Consider the following 22,026-nt stretch of genomic DNA (forward strand, 5'->3'; position numbering starts at 1 on the left):
AGCGGGGCCTGTGGTGGAGCGTTTTGGACTTTCTGGCATCCTGTGCATCTCTTGGTCATATCCTCGATTTCTTTATCGATTCCCAGCCACCACACAAATGCCCTGGCTAGGCTCTTCATTTTTACCCCTCCCAGATGACCCTCATGAAGCTCATTGAGCACTCTATCTCTCAACTTGGGTGGAATTACCACTCGGGATCCACACATCAAGGTCCCCCGGCACACTGACAGCTGTTCTCTCCTTGGCGAGAATGCTAGCAACAGTGAGTCGCCATGTGCTGGCCATCCCTTCACCGTCAAATCATAGACCCGAGAGTGTGTCGGGTCATTTCGGGTTTCCTTCTCAATACTTGAGTTTGTAACAGGTAGACATTCGACTATGGTCGAATGGAATATCTCAACAGGGTCCACTGCAGGTGCTTCCTCCACCGTAGGCAACGGCAGGCGCGACAGCCCATCAGCGTTTCCATGCTGTTTCGTACCCTTGTACTCTATGTCGTATTGATGTGCCCCCAGAAAAAGGGACCATCTTTGCAGCCGTTGCGCCGTCATCACCGGATCGCCCTTCTTTGGGTTAAAAATTGAGACAAGAGGCTGGTGATCAGTCAGTAGGGTGAATTTCTGCCCGTGCAGATAGTGATTGAACTTCTTCACCCCCCACACCAGGCTGAGGGCCTCCCTGTCAATCTGGGCGTAGTTACGCTCGGCTGAGGTTAACGAGTGCGACGCAAAGGCTATTGGCCTCTCTGAACCGTCAAGGAATTTGTGTGACAGCACCGCTCCAATGCCGTAGGGAGACGCATCACATGCCAACCGAATCGGTAGTGTTGGATTGTAGTGGGCCAATACTTCTTTTGAAGTGATTAGGCATTTACATTTCTGAAAGGCACGCTTACACTCATCACTCCATTTCCATGCTACTCCAGTTTGCAGCAGGGCGTTCAGTGGGTGCAGAATTGTAGATAAATTTGGCAAGAACTTATGGTAGTAGTTCACCAACCCGAGGAACGACCTCAGTTGCGACACATTTTCTGGTGCTGGAGCCTTGACTACTGCCTCAATCTTGTCTGGGGACTTATGTAACCCCTCTTCATCAATCATGTGGCCACAATACGAGATTTGTTTCCTGAAAAACTCGCGTTTGGGGCGGTTGGCTCGTAGCCCATATTCTTGTGATCTAGTGAGCACCTGCTCCAGGTTGGCAAGGTGTTCACTGTCATTTTCGCCCGTAACCAGGATGTCGTCCAAATAACACTGGGTCCCCGGGATCCCTTGCAGGACTTGTTCCATCGCCCTCTGCCAAATTGCCGGAGCTGATGCTACCCCGAATACCAGTCGGTTGTACTGGTAAAGACCTTTGTGAGTGTTTATCGTGAGGTATTTTCTAGATGCTTCTTCTACCTCCATTTGTAGATACGCTTGGGCCAGATCAATCTTCGTAAAGCGTTTCCCTCCAGATAGTGAGGCGAAAATATCTTCTATCCACGGAAGTGGATATTGTACTGTGTGCAGGACTGGGTTCACAGTTACCTTAAAGTCCCCACAGATGCAAACCTTCTTCGGCTCCCCAGGCGTGCTGCTCAATGATTTCTTCATTACAGGAACGATGGGTGTGGCCCACTCGCTCCAGTCCACCTTGGACAGCACACCCGAACGCTCCAGACTCTCCAGCTCTGCTTCGACGGCTGGGCGGATCACGTACGGTACCGGTCTGGCCTTAAAAAATTTTGGGTTTGCGTTATCTTCAATTTTTATCATTGCCGTTACTCCTTTTAGAGTCCCAAGTCCTTGCTGGAACACCTCTTTCGCGTCAGTTAGAATTTTTGACAGTCGTCCAGGTGTGACGTCGTCATCCTTTTTGTCAGCCACAGTTAGCGCCTGAATGGAATGCCAATCCAATTGTATTTTTCGGATCCATTCACGTCCCAATAATGGTGGTCCTCCATCTTGTAGGATATATAGATACAGTTTCTGTGTTTCCTTGCCGTTGTATTTAACGGGCACCCTTATTTTTCCTCTGGGGTAGACTTTATGCCCTGTATATGTCTTCAATACAATGGACGTGTCCTTCAAGGGTATGTGTGAGAATAGCCGCTCATAGTCTCGTCGATTCATGACTGTTAGGGCTGATCCTGTGTCCAATTCCATCTTTACTTGGTACCCTGCTATCATGAGGGTGACCCAAATGGTTCAGTGATCCTCCTTTGTGATCATGTTGTGTAACTTTAGACAACTTAGTCTCCTGCTCCCGGAGTCATTATCACTCTCCTGATCTTCTGAACTACTGTCTGTCATTTTTTTTACTTTCTTGTACTTTTCCTTAGTAGTTCTTTTAGTGTTGGTTTTCTTTTCCGACCTGCAGACTCGTGCTATGTGTCCCACTTTTCCACATTGCCTACATACTTTGTCCTTAAACCAGCAGTCCTTCTGGTCATGGGTTGTTCTGCTGCAGCGATAGCACTTTTCTGCTCCATATGCCATTTCGTTGGTGCTATATTCTTGCGGTTTCTGTTGTATTTCTGCAGCTCCCCGTGCTGTTGCTTCTTAGGATACTGCCACACTGAAAGCCTTTTCTAGCGTAAGGTCCGTTTCCGAAAGTAGTCTTTTCTGGGTTCCTTCACTCTGGAGCCCGCAGACAAACTTATCCCTTAAGGTATCTGCCAGTCCTGCTCCGAACTGGCAGCGCTTCGATAACTTGCGTAGTTCCGTAAGATAGTCAGCATTACTCTCATCTTTGTGCTGGTTTCTTTTATGGAACTTGAATCTTTCTGCTATCAGCAGCGGTGTAGGGTTTAGATGTTCCTGTAAGATATTGACAATCTCTTCAAAGCTTTTCTCCATTGGTTTAGCTGGGGTAATTAAATTCCGCAATAGGCCGTATGTTCTCGCGCCCATCAAATTTAATAATACCGACACCTTCTTTTCATCGGCCACCCCATTTGCCTTGCAGTACACTTCAATTCTTTCCACATACGTGGTCCTGTCTTCTATTTCGTTGTTGAAAGCAGTGATACTGCCACTCTTCGGCATCTTGGGTGGTTTAAAATGGCGCCTCCCGCGCTTTTCCTTCTTCCCCAATGGATTAAAATGGCGCCTCCCGCGCTTTTCCTTCTTCCCCTTGCTGCCAATGCTGCTCCTAGCGTTCTGAATAGTAATGGTGGCGCCCCGCGGCTTCGGCGCGTCTCTCTTTTGTTAGTTAAATTCCTTACTTTTATTCTTCTTCGACGCTGTCCACTGCGCGTCTCTTTTCCTTCCCCTCTTTTATTTTCCCTAACGCTGCCTGGCTCTTGAGCACCGACCGCGCCCTGTGCGCTCCACCCTCTCTCTCTCTTTTCCTTCCAGACGACGCTGCACAGCCCCATTGCAGAGCCGCTCGATCGAGCTCAAGCCCGCCGCAGTCCGGAAGGGTCAGCGCACTACCTGCTACCAGCACGATTTGCTGGAACACCTTGACTGGGGAGCCAAGTCCAGCTCTCCACAGCTTCCCCTGCGATTCACTGAACTCCGATGGATCACTGGGCGATTGCCCACGGTCGACGCCCGTTGCTCTGGCTTCGACCTCCAAGAAGCTTCTTTTCAGGGATGGATCCCCGTGAGGTGATGCAGTACTGCAGGTGAGTTCGAACCTGCTCGTCGCCACTGTAGTGTCCGCGTATCAATAACACACGGGCAGGAGAACGGTAATAACAGGTGTTTACTGAACAGAGGGTATGCTGGAACTGAAAGTACAGAAGCCTGCTACGGCTTTATATACAGGTGTGGTCACTGCTGGTACTACAGTATAAAAGCAGTTCTCTCTTAAAGGTACATACACAACACTTCCAAAATAGTTTGAGTGACTTTTAAAAACATTATTCTTAAGAAGAAAAAAATCAAAACAATCTCTGAAAAATTCAACTATTACTGGAAACATCAGCAACAGAGCAATGCAAGTAGACGTGGGTCTTTGGTGTGTCTTTATTGAGCGTTCCCTCAATTAATGAAAAATAAGTCACTATTATTAGTACAAAACTGAGGCATAAGAATAATGGGCATGAGCTGGTTAGAAGGATGTAAATATCTGCTGACACTATGTTCATGAAGAATGGCCTCTGGATGTATCATAGTTCTTGCCCGTTGAATTCTAACCAGAATGGGTCAGTGCTTTCTGGAGAGAACAACCAAAGAACAACTTGTGTCTTACCTGTCAATCACCAATTCAAATAGCACAATATGAGAATGCTGTGTGTATTCTGGGTCGTCCTCCACATAATCAAAACGTTCCAATAAAGTAACAAGATCCAAATCACATGACGTTTTATCTGGAAACTTCCACGATGGATAGCGAACTGCACCAACTCGTGAAAAGACATCGATGATTATCCCTTGTACATCTGTGACATCCTTGCGCAAACCATCCAAACAGTTTTGATTTCCTAGAAGAAGTGTCATTTTAAAAGTCCTGATATTGAGGCACTATATGTGTCTTCTTACAAACTTTTTTTCATTGTAATTTCAAACTGCTATTTCATCATAAAGTAACTGCCACCGCAATAATTTAATAGCTCCACAAGCACAATTAATCTGTAAGAAACAGAAAATAATTAGATTAAGGATGCCGTTTTAACAGTTTATAAACAAATACCACCTTTAAATCCTAATTTAATGTGAATGGCATCTTGCTTACTTTTTCCTACACTTATAAAATATCCGCAACCAGATTTAAAATGTTTTTCACAGTACTTAATGAACAAAATGATCTACAGATTCTCTGTGTAGGCATCAGTCCACATACATTAGTATAACGATATTCAATGTGTTGACAGTTGTTTCCAAAAAATTTCCGACAGAATTTTGTCTAAACCAAAGTGACAGTGTGAGAACGTTCATAGTTCACACCAGTACCATGTGTGACAGTACGAATATCTTCACAGTACACACTAGTACTAATATTTCTATTTCAGAAACAGAAAAATCATGTACAGGATTTGTTTTTAGGATATTTTCACGTTACTTTTAAATTATTGTCCAATGTTACTAGATAGGTTTTAACAACAGAACATGACTAAATAAATCTAATGGATGCATGGATATACAAATAACTTAAATCGTGGGTTATATACAGAAATTCCAACCATTATAACTGCTTTCTGTAGATAACTCTAACAGAATGTTGTAACAGGATACACACAGCTCTGCATCCTTCATTGAAAACGAAACAAAAAAAAGTAGCTTGGTCATTTCTATGTTATGTACTCTTTACATTTTTCTAGCGGAATTGGGAAGAAAGGAGTGGTGGAGAAGGGAATTAGATAAGGTTCCTGCTCCTGTTTGCTGATTTCCATTAACCCCCTGATTTCAAGTGGCTGTGTGTGGATGCCAGCGAGGACAAGCATGCGTTTGCCTGCAGTGCCCCCGTGATTAAATAAGTTGCTGACATTCACTGCCACCTGAAGCATAGTTGGTTTGGGTGAGGCATCAGACGGTGCCAGCAAGGAGTCAGCGCCTTCAGGAGAGAAGTGAGGAACTTAATGAAGGGGGGAAGGTACACTGACTCTCCTGATCTTCAGGAGGAGCTTCTAGTCGCTGATTTCCCCCAGTGGGCCGCCATTACAATGTTCTTTCCTCCGAATTAGAGAAGCAATGACCCGTTGAATACTCATTGGGTCGATCCCCCCCCCAATGTTACCTGCGGCCGACCGTTGGCTTCCTTCTCAATGTTTATAACGTGCTGTCATGGACGCACGCACGTACGTAACGCGAGTTTGCGCATTCGACGTGCGTGAAATCGTCACAATGACGTAAGGGCTGTGCCATTCAAAGCTGGATTCCGAGCACAAAAATAGGTAGACCTTTCAAACTTGGATTCCGAACAAAAAAGGGCCAGACCATTCAAACCTGGATTCAGAGAAAAGATAATATGATCAAAAGAAAAAAGCAAACCAAATGCTCAGACATTTTAATCCTGTAAGCGTGATTGGAGGCACGAACCTGATGATGGAAGAACTCTATCTGCTACCCCCCTGTATTTAGATGGTGTAGTCCGCCGTCGCCATCTTGTTTACACCGAGTTTTCTGGCGGATTTGCGGCGCTCGGTTGCTTCCGAGGCGCAGCAACGATGCCGGCCGGACCGGTGCAGGCGTTGCCGCCACCTCAGGCCGAAAATCAGGCGAGTTTAAAACGGGAAGAAAAAAAAAATTGGCAACCGTCGCTGTTCGTTACAAGTGCAACGTGGAGTCTCCGGGCTGCCGCGAGTCCCGAGGCCTCCCCGCACACACTCGCCAGGCCTGGATCGGCTGTGACACGCACTCAGCCCCGAATGAGAGGCTCGCAGCCCCTGATTGGGAGCCAGCGTTTACTATCCTGCCCTGCGGCTTACCAGCTGAGCCCAGGAACAATCCGATGGACGCATTGTTAAAGTAACATGCACGCACCGGGGGGGAAATGTCTGTGATTTATCACAGTCTTGAGTCACAAGGAGCTGTGTTTATTTTTGCAGAGTGAGGTGCATTAAAATAAGCCCCATTGTCGGACTGCAATGAGTATTTATACCTTGCTCCTGGACCCAATGCATGTAAATCTGTGAGCCGATGCATTATTTAAAATATAAAAGGGGTAAAATTACACAGGAGTTACAGAATACGGTAAAATAATGATTGAGATTAGAAGATTGCAGTGTAGCTTCTGTGGTGAGTGCTAGTACAGTATTATGATATTGCCATTCGAGTAGATGCAGACAAGAGACTAGCTGCCTTCCAATGAGGAGGGAAGGAAAATTGGAGGGCATCAACCCGGCATGTTGTCCTGCACTTGCTACCAATCATATTGAGAACAGAAGTGATAGAAATCCTGTTGCATGTTGTCAGAAAATGCTGTCCATTAGTCTTGGCTGGGGAAGACTGAGCTGAAGAAAATATATTACAAGACAACTAAGTTGTAGTGGAATTATATATTCTGGAGTTTACATGGTCTAGATGTGCTCTACACATTTCCCAAAGTAATTTATTTTTAATCAGCCTGGGTGTTTAATGTGTGAAAATCTATCACTTTGCTTAAGAGTCCAAACTACCAGGAATCCCACATAAGTAATTTCCATGTGCCCAATATATGGGATATGTATAAACTCCCTTAAGAACGCACGTATTCTAAACCCAAAGAATTTAGGCAAAAGTTACCTAAACACCCTCTAGTGTGTGTAGGGATACTGCTAAATTTTAATGGTCTAAAATCACACAGCCTACAACCACGAAACACTGATATACTTTCTGCTGCTTGACCAGTTAGGTCATCCTACAAATTAGAGCATTGGCTTGTAGGATTTTCTGCAGCTGATGGGAAGAATTCCATACCCCAGCGACAGGCCCAGCCCATCAATGAGACAGGTTGGCAGGTCAATTATCAATAGTGCTCCGGAGTACTGTAGACCTGCCTGGCGCAGATATTGGATTACTTAGACTGCCACAGAGAGTCAACTAGGTTCCAATCTCCCATTGCCAGATGTGTGATCTTGAAGCCAAATTAATCTGCTTACCCCAATCCTGCCCCCAACCACGATGATGAGACAACTGACATACATAGGCTTGAGCTCTCAGGTGGATAGCAGCTACCAGTAATTTATTCCAAACAGCTTGGTGACGAGCATAAGTCACCGTAAAATGTGAATGTATTGCTACTATCCTACCATAGCATGAACACTCCTTCAAAGGGTATTAGCAGGTTAATGTGCTGCGGGGGGTTCATTTAGTGATGGAACAAAAGTACCATTTTCCTCGTGGTGTGTTCTGATTCTCTGCCAAAAGAAAGTAGTGAGTGAGCGAGAAAAAATCAGCAGGAGTCACTGGGCCACTCTGGAGTGCTTGGTTACAGGGTGACATGGGAGCAAGCCAGCTTTTTTGTCATCAGGCATAAACTTCGAATTGAAAGAAATCTTAAGGTGCTTGAAGAGATTCATGACAATTGTTTCTTTTTGTTTTAAAGTTGCCAGAAGAAACAAAGGAAGAAATCCCAACTTCCAAACCCATCGTTGGCATTATCTACCCTCCTCCTGAGGTCAGGAACATTGTTGACAAGACTGCTAGTTTTGTAGCCAGGTGAGTACTTCATTCAGACAAATGTGTGCCTGTATTTGCTGCACTGCGTGATCCTCTGAGTTTAAATGTGCAAATTATTTTGTGTTGATTAGAAATGGTCCAGAATTTGAAGCCCGTATCCGTCAGAATGAAATAAACAACTCCAAATTTAACTTCTTGAATCCGAATGATCCTTACCATGCATATTACCGGCACAAAGTTAATGAGTTCAAGGAGGGGAAAGGACAAGAGCCTTCAGCTGCTATACCAAAGGTTATGCAGCAACAACAGCAGCTGCCACAGAAAGTAAGTATCCTTGCTGATAGTAACAGTAACAACTTACATTTATATAGGGCTGTAACGTAGTAAAACATCCCAAGGTGCTTCACCGGAGCATTATCAAACAAAATTTGACACTGAGACACATGAGATAGTAGGACAGGAGGCCAAAGTTTGGTCACTTTTAAGGAGTGTCTTAAAGGAGAGAGACAGAGAGGTTTAAGAATTGCATTCCAGAGCTTAGAGCCATGGCAGCTGAAAGCATGGCTGCCACTGGTAGAGTGATTAAAATAGGTGATGCGTAAGAGGGCAGAATTGGTGGAACACAGCGATCTCGGAGGGTGGTAGGGCTGGAGGAGGTTACAGAAATAGAGAGGGGCGAGGCCATGGAGGGATTTGAAAACCAGGATGATCATTTTAAAATGGAGGCGTTGCCGGACCGGCAGCCAATGTAGGTCAGCGAGCACAGGGGTGATGGGTGAACGGGACTCGGTGCGAGTTCGGATACGGGCAGCAGAATTTTTGATGAGCTCAAGTTTACAGAGGGTGGAAGATGGGAGGCCGGACAGGAGAGCTTTGGAATGGTTAAATCCAGCGGTAACAAATACATGAATGAGGGTTTCAGCAGCAGATGAGCTGAGGCAGGTGCAGAGTCAGGGGATGTTGCAGAGGTGGAAGTTGGTGGTCTTGTTGATGGCGTGGATATGTGGTCGGAAGCTCATCTCGGGGCCAAATATGACTCCAAAGTTGCGAAAGGTCTGCTTCAGCCTCAGACAGTTGCCAGAGAAAGGGATGGAGTTGGTGGCTAGGGAACGGAGTTTGTGGCGGGGACTAAAGAGAATGGCTTCGATCTTCCCAATATTTAGTTGGAGGAATTTTCTGCTCATCCAGAACTGGATGCCGGACAAACAGTCTGACAATTTAGAGACAGTGGAGAGAGAAAAATGTGCAACTGTCTTTATTTAATGCAGACAAATGCTGTTTATGCACATTTAATATGATTTGTTACCTCATAAACATTTAAAGATGAAATGTCCTCTGTTTCCTTTTTGGATTGTTTATAAATTATCATTCAATAAATCATATTTTTGTCGTAGTTTCAAGTAAGCAATTTATAATTCCATTAAATTGTGTCCGAGAACGTATAAATTCTGAGAATTGTTTTTCTCTCCTATGTATATTAAACAGGTGCAAGCACAGGTGATTCAGGAAACGATTGTCCCGAAAGAACCCCCACCTGAATTTGAATTCATTGCTGATCCCCCATCCATCTCGGCCTTTGACCTGGATGTTGTGAAGCTCACTGCTCAATTCGTTGCAAGAAACGGGCGACAGTTTTTGACGCAGCTGATGCAGAAAGAACAGCGTAACTATCAGTTTGACTTCCTGCGGCCACAGCACAGTCTGTTCAACTATTTCACCAAACTAGTGGAGCAGTATACAAAGGTATAAGTTACAAATACAACCTATTACATGTAAATGTGTAATTGTTAAGTACTGTGGATCAAGCCAAAGTAATGTACTTGCACATGATAGGATTGGTGTGTGAAGGCACTCAAGCAATGTGTCTACAATTGTGCAGCAGTGCTTAATAAGGGAAACAAATGTTGAGGATCGATACAGACGGTTAGAAATGGAAGTTTTTATTTAACATATATAACGTGATCTGTAATCCAAAACTTTCTCCTCTTACCATTGTAAATGTTTGTGATGAACAAGGAGATCTATTGCATCTTAAAGAATAAGAAAGTCCATGTATTCTTCATATATATATTTATATAAGATGTGACTGGCTACTTCAAGTGCGATTACTGCATGCTGAGAGAAAAAAATCTCCGTGTTTCTCTGTTGACCTGTTTTCTTCTTCTTGGAGTGAATACACATCACTGGCATGCAAAATGTCACTTAAGTCCTGTACATACACATTTTTATTGAAGTATCTATTGAAATCGCTAGAGACTTTTGTTTTGTCAGTTTAAGGTGAAGGACCTGGTAACACATGCAAATGGACTTGGATCTAGCATCTGTGTGGAGCTCCAGGAGCTATCACTTTAATTTGATAACCTTTTTCAATGATGGCAGACACCGTTTGACCATAGAATCCCACTTTTGAACTTCAGATGGGATCGAGGAGGTATATCTCGGGCAGTATGCGCCCAGCTCTTGAGTTCTTGTGTCACAATGCCACAGCTCTAGCGTTGTTAGACAAAACTTCAAGTATACATTTGTTGTAGATACTAGGCTGCTGGTAGTATTTACTAAGAGAATTACCAAAGTGTTGATCTTTTTATGTACAATGTATACGTTTTGAAATTCTTTAACCCGGTCAAATCTGCTATATTGACTTCAAGCCACTGTTTAACCTTCACATTTGATAATCCTGATTTGTAACACGATCATGCGATTCAATAGAACATTTATTCTTCTGCAATCTGAAGACTAGGAGAACACAAAAGTGCTCGTCAATTCCAGTAAGCTATTACAGTAACATAGGCTATTTCTTTGACCTGTGGGCAGTGCCACAAGGCAGCTTAAAAACATAACGATGGTATTTTTTAAAAATTACACTTGCCACCATTGCAGACATAGCTATTTAAGTATCTAGCTTTCATATTTTTTCCAATTGTCACGGACAGTTACTTTTATCTTCAGTTGAGGCCTTGAGAAAAGGTAGTAGGGAGTACATAGTTTTAGCACACCTCCGATGGTAAAAAATAAAACTCTTGATAAAACCCCAGTGTCAGAGAGACAGCAATGCAGTATTGAAGAGTTGTAAGTGGAAAGCTGGATAATTTAACATTTAGTTGAATTTGTAGTTTATACTGAAGTAATTTCAAGGTTCATGATTCACCACATAAAAGCAAAGTTGTTGCAGCAAAATTTAGTTCACCTTAAATTTTCAATTTTTGGTAATATTTTTGTGGTTTTTTAATTGGGAAGATGTAGGGCCAGTATTGGAATTTGTTTTGAAGAGGACTTGTTAATGATGTACTGGTGAATACAGTACACGACTGATGGGCAACTCTTCTGACCTAGCCAGATATGCCAGAGTTGCGGTATTAAAATCAGATGTATACTGATTTTAACCGTGAGCCTTTCATAAGGGGGGAAAAGCTTAACATTTTAATTTTTTTCAGATCTTAATACCGCCAAAGGGATTGCTTCAGAAATTGAAAAAAGAGGCAGAAAATCCTAAAGAAGTTTTAGATCAGGTGAGACAATAAATATTACCATAGTAAACAAAACATAACTAGCAACACTAATTGCTTAAATAATTGAAACATCTGTAATTTATATACGGTATGTATAATAGCATATTATAAGGTAATAACTTTTAAATCATAAGTTTGGACGATTAATGTCCTTTTTAGATTCTGGAATGTTGTTGCTTTGAAAAAGGTTCCTAAATAATTTGTTTTTATTCGGTGCCCTTGCACCCCCTCGGGAGTCCCCCAAAGATCCATCCTTGGCCTCTTCCTCATCTACATGCTGTCCTTGGTGATATCATCTCGGATGTAGAACATAGGAATAGGAGTAGGCCATTCAGCCCCTCGAGCCTGTTCCACGTTTCAATTAGATCGTGGCTGATCTGTATCTTAACTCCATCTACCCGCATTGATTCCGTATCACTTTATACCCTCAGTTTTCAAATTTTCTGTTGACCTAGTCTCAACAGCTTTTTGGGAGAGAGTTCCAGATTTCCACTACCCTTTGTGTGAAGAAGTGCTTCCTGATATCACCCCTGAACAGCCTAGTTCTAATTTTAAGGTTATGCCCCCTTGTTCTGGACACTCCCACCAGAGGAAATAGTTTCTACCTACCCTATCAACGCCTTTAATCATCTTAAACACCTCAATTAGATCACCCCTTAATCTTCTATACTCAAGGGAATACAAGCTTAGTCTATACAACCTGTCCTCATAATTTAAACCTTTTAGCCCCTGTCTCATTCTGGTGAATCTGCACTGCAGCCTCTCCAAGGCCAATATTATCTTTCCTGAGGTGCTGTGCCCAGATCTGAACACAATATTCTAAATGGGATTTAACCAGAGCTTTTTATAACTGTTACATAACTTCCACCCCTTTGTATTCCAGCCCTCTTCATATAAAGGACAACATTCCATTAGCCTTTTTAAATTATTTGTTTGTACCTGTCCACTAGCTTTTCGTGATTTCTGTACTTTGACCTCTAAATCACTCTACTCCTTCACAGTTCCTAGTTTCTCCCCATTTAAAAAATACTCTGATCTATCTTTTAGGTCCAAAGTGGATGGCCTCGCGCTTCCCCACATTGAACTCTCATCTGCCACAATTTTGCCCACTCACTTAATCTGTTAGTGTCCCTTTGCAACTTTCTACTCCCATCTATACTATTTAGTGTGCCACTTAACTTTGTATCACCTGCAAACTTGGACATGCAACTCTCTATTTGCAAACTTGAATATATGGCTCTCTATTCCTTCATGTGATCAGCTTCCACATGTACGCTAATGACTCCTAGCTCTACCACTGCACCACCTCTCTTCACCCCTCTGCTGCCTGTGTGTTATTTGATGAAGTTCATTTTTTTCCTGTGCTTATACAAGTTTTCATCTTCAGGAGTGTAGAAGACTAGGAAGTCTGTCACCTATGCACAAAAGGAATGTGGATCAATATACATGCAAATAATTTTGGTTTGTATGACAGGTTAGATACCGAGTTGAATGGGCCAAATTTCAGGAGCGTGAGAGGAGGAAAGAGGAGGAAGAGCGGGAAAGGGAGAGAGTAGCCTATGCACAGATTGACTGGCATGACTTTGTGGTGGTGGAAACTGTTGACTTCCAGCCTAATGAACAAGGTAATGTTATTACCATACTGTAGGATGTAAAGTTGATTTGGGTTTAAACACTGATAAACGCACATCGTTCTAAAATTAACCATTTTCCACTGTACAATCACAGTATTTCCAGCATCCTTTGCTTTGAATATTTTTGTTTAAATGTGCATTTGCAATTACAGTAAATTGGTTTGAAATGTCAATGAAAAATAACAGTTGAGTTCCTATAGCTTTGAGGTTGCTCATTTTAAGCTTTTAAATTCAAGTTATTGTTACATGGGAAGATGGTTCAAATAAGGGAAAAAACTGACTGGGTGTATGGCGATATTTATTTAACTTTTTAGAATAAATGAGATGCACCTAAAAGTACTGGTATGCAGTGGATTCCATGTATAATTTATATGGCTACAATGAATCCCTGTCTACAACAAGCAATTTCAAATGTCCCAATTTGAATTCCATGCAAGCCTATGACAGTGCCATCACACAACAGATCCCCCATTTACAATGTTATATGCAATCCAAATTACTATACAATTTGGGTAATTTATACAGCATATACAGACAAAGAGTTTGGTGAGAGGAAAGAAAAGTGAGCTGACTACAAAGAGGAGGCTGATACTGTACTTGTTAAGAAATGTGAAAGGGTGAACATAGTATTAATGGCCCCGACATTGAACAAGGAAATAGGAGCCGATGGCCTTTAGAACTGATATTTTGAAGGGAGATGAAAAGAAGCAGTATTTTTAGTTGGCAAGCATTCTAATGCATTAACAACATATAGTCAAACCTGCATTAATTGAATAAATGCATGTAAGTATTTACAGTTGCAAACTATTGTTGTTTCATGTGCAGTTGATTGTATTAGATTTATGATGAAAATATTTAGTCAACCTAACCTGTGCCCCTCTATTTGTATGATACCTCTGCAACTGTTGATGTTTTGAGCCAGTCTTTCACTTCCACCTTCAATGCCCTTATCCCCAGCAAAAAGCTCAGTGTCTCTCTTCCCAGTCATTCCTCCAATACAACCGCTATCTTCACTCCCTCAAGTCCAAGGATGCAAACTTGAGTGTATCTGGCACACAAATGACTTAACCGTCCGTTGTCAGATCTGTCTCAATCATGTAAAGCTCTACTGGGCTTCGCTGTCCTCTGCCAAAACATTCCATGACACTAGGATCATCTTGGAGGGCTTGGATGGACCAGGCTCCTTTTCTGTACTACCAAGAACCTTCTTGGACCCCTCTCCCCAACCTCTTCCAACCTCACCTCCAACAGTACGAGGAGCTCATGGAAAGATGGAACCTATCGTTCAGTTATTTTTGCTGCTTTTCCCCCCCCTTCCTCACTAAGCCAAACCTTTCCTCAGTTCCCTATCTATCCTAGCTGTGACCCCAACAGCCCCCCGCCCCTGTCTCTCTAGTTTCTCCCCATCATTTTCCATGCCCCCTCCAAGCTCAGCTTCTCCATGAGACTGACCCACTCCTCACTCGACCCCATTCCCACTGAACTCCTGGCCCCCATGGTAGCTGACGTTGTAAATGGTTCCCTCTCCTCAGGCACTGTCCCTCCTCCTTTTCAAAACTACTGTTGCCCACCCCACTACTCAGAAAAACTCAACCTTCGAGCGTATGTCCTCATTAACTACTGCTCATCTGCCACCTCCCTTTCCTCTCCCAAGACCGTTGAATATGTTTTTGCCTCCCAGATCTGTGTTCATTTCTCCCAGAACTTCCTGTTTGAGACTCTCCAATCAGATTTCCACCCCTCCTATATTACGAAAATGGTTTTAACCAAAGTCGTGTAATGGTATTCTGTGATTGTGATGCATTATCACTCCTGGATTTGTCTGCAGCCTTCAACGCAGTCTATGACTTCACCCTCCTCCATTGTCCAATTTAATTCAACTGCCCTTGCTTGGTTCCATTCTTACCTATTCAATTGTAGCCAGACTATCGCTAGCAATGGCTTCTCTTCGCAGCCTTGCACCATCACCTCAGGAGTCCATCAAAGATCCATCCTTGGCTTCTCATCTACATGTTGCCCTTATATCATCCCAGACATGGGATCAGATACACATGTACACTAATGACACCGAGCTCTATGATTCCATCACCTCTCTTAACTCTTCTGCTGCCTATGCTATCAGACTGCTTTACCAACATCCAGTCTTGGATGAGCAGTGTTTTTCTCCAGCTAAACATTGGAAAGACCCAAACCATCATCTTTGGCCCCGGCGCAAACTGTATCTTCGACAGTAACTCCAACCCCCTCCCTGCCTATTGTTTACGGCTAGATTGCTTGTACCCTCAGTGTCCTGTTCTACCCCAAGCTGAACTATTAACCCCCATTCCTCTCCCATCACAAAGACTGCCCGCCTACTTCAACCTCCATAGCATCACCTGCCGTCACCCCTTCCTCAGCCCATCTACCAGTGAAACCATCATTTATGAAGATATCCTCAATGCTCTTTTAACCGGCCTCTCATCTACACCCTCTATAAACTTCAGTCCACCCAAATCTGAACTGCTCGAGACCTATCCTGCAACAAGACCTGTTCACCCATCACTCCTGTCCTCACCAACCTATGTGGCTCCCAGTCCAACAGCACCACAGATTTAAAATACTCAATGGGCTTGAATTTGTGGTTGGAGGCTTCCCGTGGGCGGATGCCTCTGACCGGCAAAAAATCCACAAACCTACCTTCTGCCTCGGGATCCACGGAGACTCGCGCTCCTGGGCCTCTATGCGTAGAGGCCCACGTATCCCAGGGGCACATGTGGTTCGCAAACGCCTCTGGGCTCATGTGGGCCGGCCCAACCAATTAAAGAAGGGGGATCCCCATTCATGCTTATGGGGATTCCATATGTACGGAATCCCCCATAAGCATGAATGGGAATCACATAAAAAACACTAACATAACAAATACATTTTTAAATGACATATTTAAAATGAATTAAATACAATATAATTAAACATTTAAAACAAATTTAATTTTTTGAAGAACAAATTTAAATGTTTTAAAGGGGCTAAAAATATCGACCTTATTTTACAGGTGTTTTAATGTTTAAATGATTGAAAAAAATGTATTTTTATATTCATTTAAATTCTTGCACTGGTAAAAGCAGGCCTTACTCCTGCTTTTACCAGGCATTAGAATTTCACGGGCATTCGCTGGGCAGAAATTGGGCAAATAGCCTAACTCTCCGCCCGCGGATGACCTTTTCCCGGGGATGGCTACGATCTGTCAAGATGGCAAGTTCAGGGTTTTCGCGCATGTGCAGCACATCGCCTAAACCCAGGACTTGCGGGGCCCTTACGGCCACATATGCACCCTTAGGGGCTGCAAAATACGGGCCATTGTGTTTAAATCCTGCCACTGACTTTCACTTCCCTATTTCTCTAACCTCCTCCAGCCATGCAGTCCCCCCCCCACTGAACTCTCTCTCTCTGATTCTAGCCTCTTTTGCACTCCGACCCTTCACCCCACAGTTTTGGCAGTGTCTTCAGCCACTTAGATCCTATGCTATGCAGCTCCTCCTTAAAACCCATCTCTTCAAACAAACTTTTGGTCATGCCTCCTAATCGATTCTTTGATGAGAGCCATTGTTTTCCTTGCACCTCTGATGACCCTTGGGATGTTGTTCTACATTATGTTATATAAATACAGATAGTTGTTGTAGTCCACACAAAGCATAGAATATATTGCATCTATCAATATAGTTCTGGCAAAAAAGCTATATTTTATTGGCGCTGCTCTGTCATCTGTCACTTTGGCTTAGTTGATAGCCTGAGAGTCATAAGGTTGCAGGTTCAAGCCTTGCTCCAGGACTTGTATGCATAATTTACATTGACATCATGTAGTATTGAGTGATTGCTGCGATATTGTTCTTCAGATGAGATGTTAAACTGAGGTCCCATCTGCCTGTTCCGGTTGTTCAGGTAGTTGTTGACGATTCCATGGCACTATTCAAAGGATACTAGGAGTTCTGGTGTATATTCTTCTCTCAACCAGGGATCTTACCATGCACAAAGTAGCTGCCAAATTTGTCCGCATAACAATGGTTACTGCTTTTCAAAGTAATTTGTGTGTGATGCTTTTCGTAGGTAAATTTGAATGACTGAGTTCTGATCTCCAGAAGTGCGCTCCTGTTGGCCATTAATGGAATAGAACAACTTCGTCTGGTTGAAGAAGAAAATACTGTAATGGGAGTCAAGCTCCTTTGTTGGGGGAGAGGTGGATAGGAGAGGTAGGAAAAACAAGATATGTAATAGTAATTAAGTTCATCAGGTAATTAACTTTTCTAATTACAGGGCATTTCCCTCCACCAACTACCCCGGAAGAGCTTGGAGCTCGTATTTTGATGCAGGAGCGATATGAGAAGTTTGGGGAGAGTGAGGAGGTTGAAATGGAAGTGGAATCTGATGATGAGGTTGAAGAAACAGAGGATAAGCCAGAAGAGGCTCCATCACAGTTGGATCAAGATACACAAGTACAGGATATGGACGAGGTATGATACTAAAAATGATCCTGGTGATTAATGTAAAGATACTTTATGATCCTAGTCCTGTTTGATTACTCAAGAAGGGGATGCTAGCAAGTTAACTACCAATTTTGCAACCCCCCCTGCCAGAATAACTGACCTACCTGTTGAAAATTTAATTGATTACAGATTATAAAATAGGAATCATTGAGTAGCATGCAAAGGTATCGGTGTTGTCCTTTGGTAGGGTAGGAAAAAGAAGAAAAATAGTAGCTACTATGATGCCAAGCTTAGTTACACAGAAGATAGGAGCAGGAGTAGGCCATTCGGCCCCTCGAGCCTGCTCCGCCATTCAATGCGATCATGGCTGATCATCCAAACTCAGTACCCTGGTCCTGCCTTCTCCCCATATCCCTTGATCCCTTTAACCTTAAGAAATATATCTAACTCCTTCTTGAATATATTTAATGAATTGGCCTCAACTGCCTTTTGTGGTAGAGAATTCCACAGGTTCACCACTCTCTGGGTGAAGAAATTCCTCCTCATCTCTGTCCTAAATGGCTTACCCCTTACCTTTAGACTGTGACCCCTGGTTCTGGACTCCCCAGCCATCGGGAACATCCTTCCTGCAACTAGTCTGTCTAGTCCTGTTAGAATTTTATAAGTTTCAATGAGATCCCCTCTCATTCTTCTGAACTCCAGCGAATATAAGCCCAATCGACCCAATTTCTATTCATACGTCATTCCTGCCATCCCAGGTATCAGTCTGGTGAATCTTCGCTGCACTCCCTCCATGGCAAGAACATCCTTCCTCAGATAAGGCGACCAAAACTGCACACAATACTCGAGGTGTGGTCTCGCCAAGGCCCTGTACAACTGCAGCAAGACATCCTTGCTCCTGTACTCGAATCCTCTCGCTATGAAGGCCAACATACCATTTGCCACCTTAACCGCCTGCTGCACCTGCATGCTTACCTTCGGCGACTGGTGCACAAGGACACCCAGGTCTAGTTGCACTTCCCCTTCTCCCAATCTGTTGCCGTTCAGATAATAATCTGCCTTCCTGTTTTTGCCACCAAAGTGGATAACCTCGCATTTATCCACATTATACTGCATCTGTCATGCATCTGCCCAATCACTCAACCTGTCCAAATCATACTGGAGTTTCTCTGCACCCTCCTCACAGCACACATGCCCACCCAGCTTTGTGTCGTCTGCAAACTTGGAGATACTACATCTAGTTCCCTCGTCTAGATCATTAATATATATTGTGAATAGCTGGGGTCCTAGCACCGATCCCTGCGGTACACCACTAGTCACTGCCTGCCACTCGGAAAAAGACCCGTTTATTCCAACTCTTTGCTTCCTGTCTGCCAACCAGTTCTCTATCCAAGTCAGTACCTTACCCCCAATCCCATGTGCTTCAACTTTATACGTTAATCTCTTAGGCGGGACCTTATCGAAAGCCTTCTGAAAGTCCAAATACACCACATCCACTGGTTCTCCCTTATCTATTCTACCAGTTACATCCTCAAAAAATTCCAGTACATTAGTCAAGCACGATTTACTTTTTGTAAATCCATGTTGACTTTGTCCGATCCTGTCACTGTTTTCCAAGTGCTCTGCTATTCCATCTTTTATAATGGACTCTAGCATTTTCCCCACTACCAATGTCAGGCTTACCGGTCTGTAATTCCCCGTTTTCTCTCTACCACCTTTTTTAAATAGCGGGGTTACATTAGCTACCCTCCAATCCATGGGAACTGTGCCAGAGTCTATAGAATTTTGGAAGATGACCATTAATGCATTTACTATTTCTAGGGCCACTTCCTTAAGTACCCTAGGATGTAGATTATCAGGCTCTGGGGATTTATCGGTCTTTAATCCCGTCAATTTCCCTAACACCATTTCCCTACAAATACTGATTTCATTCAGTTCCTCCCTCTCATTAGACCCTATGTTCCCCAACATCTCTGGGAGGTTATTTGTGTCCTCCTTGTGAAGACAGAACCAAAGTATGTATTTAATTGGTCTGCCATTTCTTTGTTCCCCATTATAAATTCCCCTGATTCTGACTGCAAGGGACCTACGCTTGACTTCACCAATCTTTTTCTCTTCACATATCTATAGAAGCTTTTACAGTCAGTTTTTATGTTCCCTGCAAGCTTACTCTCATACTCTGTATAGTTCAATCTGGTTTTTAAAAGAAGAGTCTTGTGAATAGTGAAATAAGTAATGACAGTGATCGTATTCAACTCTGGTGTTAATTCACGTTATTAGGTCATAATAGACACTGATATGTCTCTTTCATTCAGTCATGACAAGTGAGCTAACCAACTCAAGGAGCTAGTCATTAACGGGATGGATATATTTTTGAAATAATTAAGCCTTTATGAAAACCTGGTATTAGCTTAATGCTAAATTTTACCTGTAACAAACTTGGAAAACCCATAGAAATTTTAGATATTTGATCTTAGTGGTGTCATAAATTCCTGTTCCTTTTTATAAAAAAAAAAAAAATATATATACTTAATAATATAAACCATATATAGTGTGTTTCGAAAGGAATTACTTGGCCTTTGTGTTTCAAAATATAGCTTTGTTTTGATTCTGGTACCAAGTAAATGTTTATATCAAATCATCATTGAGTTTTAAGATAAGCTTTAAGATTTTAATTAAGTGGCTCAAAGTTTCAAACAAACTTGATCTACCTGATACACTCTTACCTATGTCAGTTTGGAAAAAAAACAAGCTGATCCAAATGCAGAACAAAGATGGGTTTTGTTTTTGGTCTAGATATTTTTGTTTATGGATTCCGTTTCAAGTATTTTTTTAAATGACTGGATTCATTTGTAGGTTTATAACTTTTCTCAGCTGGATATTTGACTCCATACTGGCTCTGGAGGCACCACCAAGCAACCATATACCTGGAACCATATCCAAAGAATGAGACAGCCCGCAGAGGGAATAGCATTAGTGAATAGGTGTCCTCCGTATGATTAGGTATTAGTTTGCTTCAGAGAGAGCTCAAGCCTAAACTTCAGTTTGTTGTTTGAACATTGCATGACATACAATCACGTGCATAATTTAAAATAATCACATGGCACATCATTTTTTGTGCATGTGGATCGCCATATAATGAGTCTTCAGTTTAGCAGTGCCTTTAGACAAAAGGCTTCCCCAGAATCAGTGGGAAAAAATTATTACGGTGTGGGTCATCCATATCCCAAAGACTAGATCAGGAATGTTATTGCTAGATATGTGGGGGTTGTAAGTCTTTCTCCAAAGTAGGAGCAAAACAGGAAAAACAATGGGGGAAAATGCCAACTTTCCGATTTAACTTATTTTTGATGAAATGAATATTTTTACACATTTATATATCTATGTATAACTGTTTCTCTTAGGGATCAGATGAAGAAGACGAAGGTCAGAAAGCACCACCTCCTCCTGATAATCCAATGCCTCCACCACTTCCTCCTACTCCAGACCAGGTTATCATTAGGAAGGACTATGATCCCAAAGGTGAGTCTGCAAAAACTGTGGGAAGTTTAAGTTGTATATGTGGTCATGGTCTGAAAGCCAGTGATTCATCTGATGGGGTCATGTTCACCAGGGTGCATTGTTAGCCTGGAAGAATTTAATGGAATGGAGCATGGGACAAAATTGACTATTTTCCTGAATTAATTTGCAGTAAAGCCTAGTTTCTAATGTAAAGCTATCATTAAATTGCTCACTCTATATTTCTCTTAAATCTAGTGCTACCTTGATATTGTAACTACTCATTAAATGCCAAATTTTCCCCTGACTGTCTTGTATCATATCTTCTTTTCCCTATTCGTTTGATCTGTCCAACATAAATCTCAATGATTTCTCAATAATTTTATCAGCATGCACAGTAGAAACTTCCCCCAATTTTATGATGCAACTCTTGCCCTCGGCATGGCTTGAGGCTCCATCCCCTTTGGTACAGCTCCCAGCTTATCCTGCCTCCCCAACATTTAGCACCACTTCCAGTTCCTATCTGCTGCCACTCCATTGCTCCAAGTGATTGGACTGCAAGACATTCCCTCGAGCCCCCCCGCCCCCTTTCCAGCTTGTGTCAGCTTAACTCGGATTGTAACACCCTTGACTCTGAGCCAGAAAGTGATGGGTTCAAGCCCCATTACAGGACTTGATAATATAGGCCAGTGAAATTACTGACTCGCCACAGGCGTGACTATGGCGACACTGTTTTAGCCACATGCACCAATTTTAGTAGAAAATGCCTTACATGCACTCTCTCGATGTAGGTAAATGTACTTCACGTGTATATTTACTTAACAAACATCTACCGCCATTCAGTAACCAAGGAAGTAAAGCACTCACAAAGATCAAAAAACACTTGCACACTCTTTTC

General features: G+C 42.8%; 2 protein-coding genes across 5 annotated transcripts in view; one reads left to right on the top strand and one right to left on the bottom strand.

The window, feature by feature from the left end:
- The window catches only part of ccdc157 (coiled-coil domain containing 157), a 47,599-nt gene extending 41,541 nt beyond the window's left edge, over positions 1 to 6,058 (bottom strand). Inside the window, exons 1-2 of one of the 4 annotated variants that reach the window (XM_085961544.1) lie at positions 5,970 to 6,058; positions 4,183 to 4,562 (exon numbers count right to left, since the gene is read on the bottom strand). In XM_085961544.1, coding sequence (XP_085817670.1) covers positions 4,183 to 4,430 — 248 coding nt within the window. In that variant the 5' untranslated portion in view covers positions 4,431 to 4,562; positions 5,970 to 6,058. Of the gene's footprint in view, positions 1 to 4,178; positions 4,563 to 5,667; positions 5,856 to 5,969 lie in introns of those variants that run through there. The other 3 variants (XM_085961545.1, XM_085961543.1, XM_085961546.1) reach the window with 3 other exon arrangements.
- The window catches only part of sf3a1 (splicing factor 3a, subunit 1), a 34,901-nt gene continuing 18,913 nt past the window's right edge, over positions 6,039 to 22,026 (top strand). The window contains exons 1-8 of the mRNA XM_085961542.1: positions 6,039 to 6,148; positions 7,957 to 8,069; positions 8,162 to 8,354; positions 9,516 to 9,773; positions 11,465 to 11,539; positions 13,014 to 13,164; positions 17,461 to 17,657; positions 21,035 to 21,152. Coding sequence (XP_085817668.1) covers positions 6,098 to 6,148; positions 7,957 to 8,069; positions 8,162 to 8,354; positions 9,516 to 9,773; positions 11,465 to 11,539; positions 13,014 to 13,164; positions 17,461 to 17,657; positions 21,035 to 21,152 — 1,156 coding nt within the window. The 5' untranslated portion in view covers positions 6,039 to 6,097. The remainder of the gene's footprint in view (positions 6,149 to 7,956; positions 8,070 to 8,161; positions 8,355 to 9,515; positions 9,774 to 11,464; positions 11,540 to 13,013; positions 13,165 to 17,460; positions 17,658 to 21,034; positions 21,153 to 22,026) is intronic.

The sequence above is a fragment of the Somniosus microcephalus genome, chromosome 19, assembly GCF_052327205.1.
Source record: "Somniosus microcephalus isolate GS21.2 chromosome 19, FLI_Smic_1.0, whole genome shotgun sequence".
Classification (NCBI taxonomy): domain Eukaryota; kingdom Metazoa; phylum Chordata; class Chondrichthyes; order Squaliformes; family Somniosidae; genus Somniosus; species Somniosus microcephalus.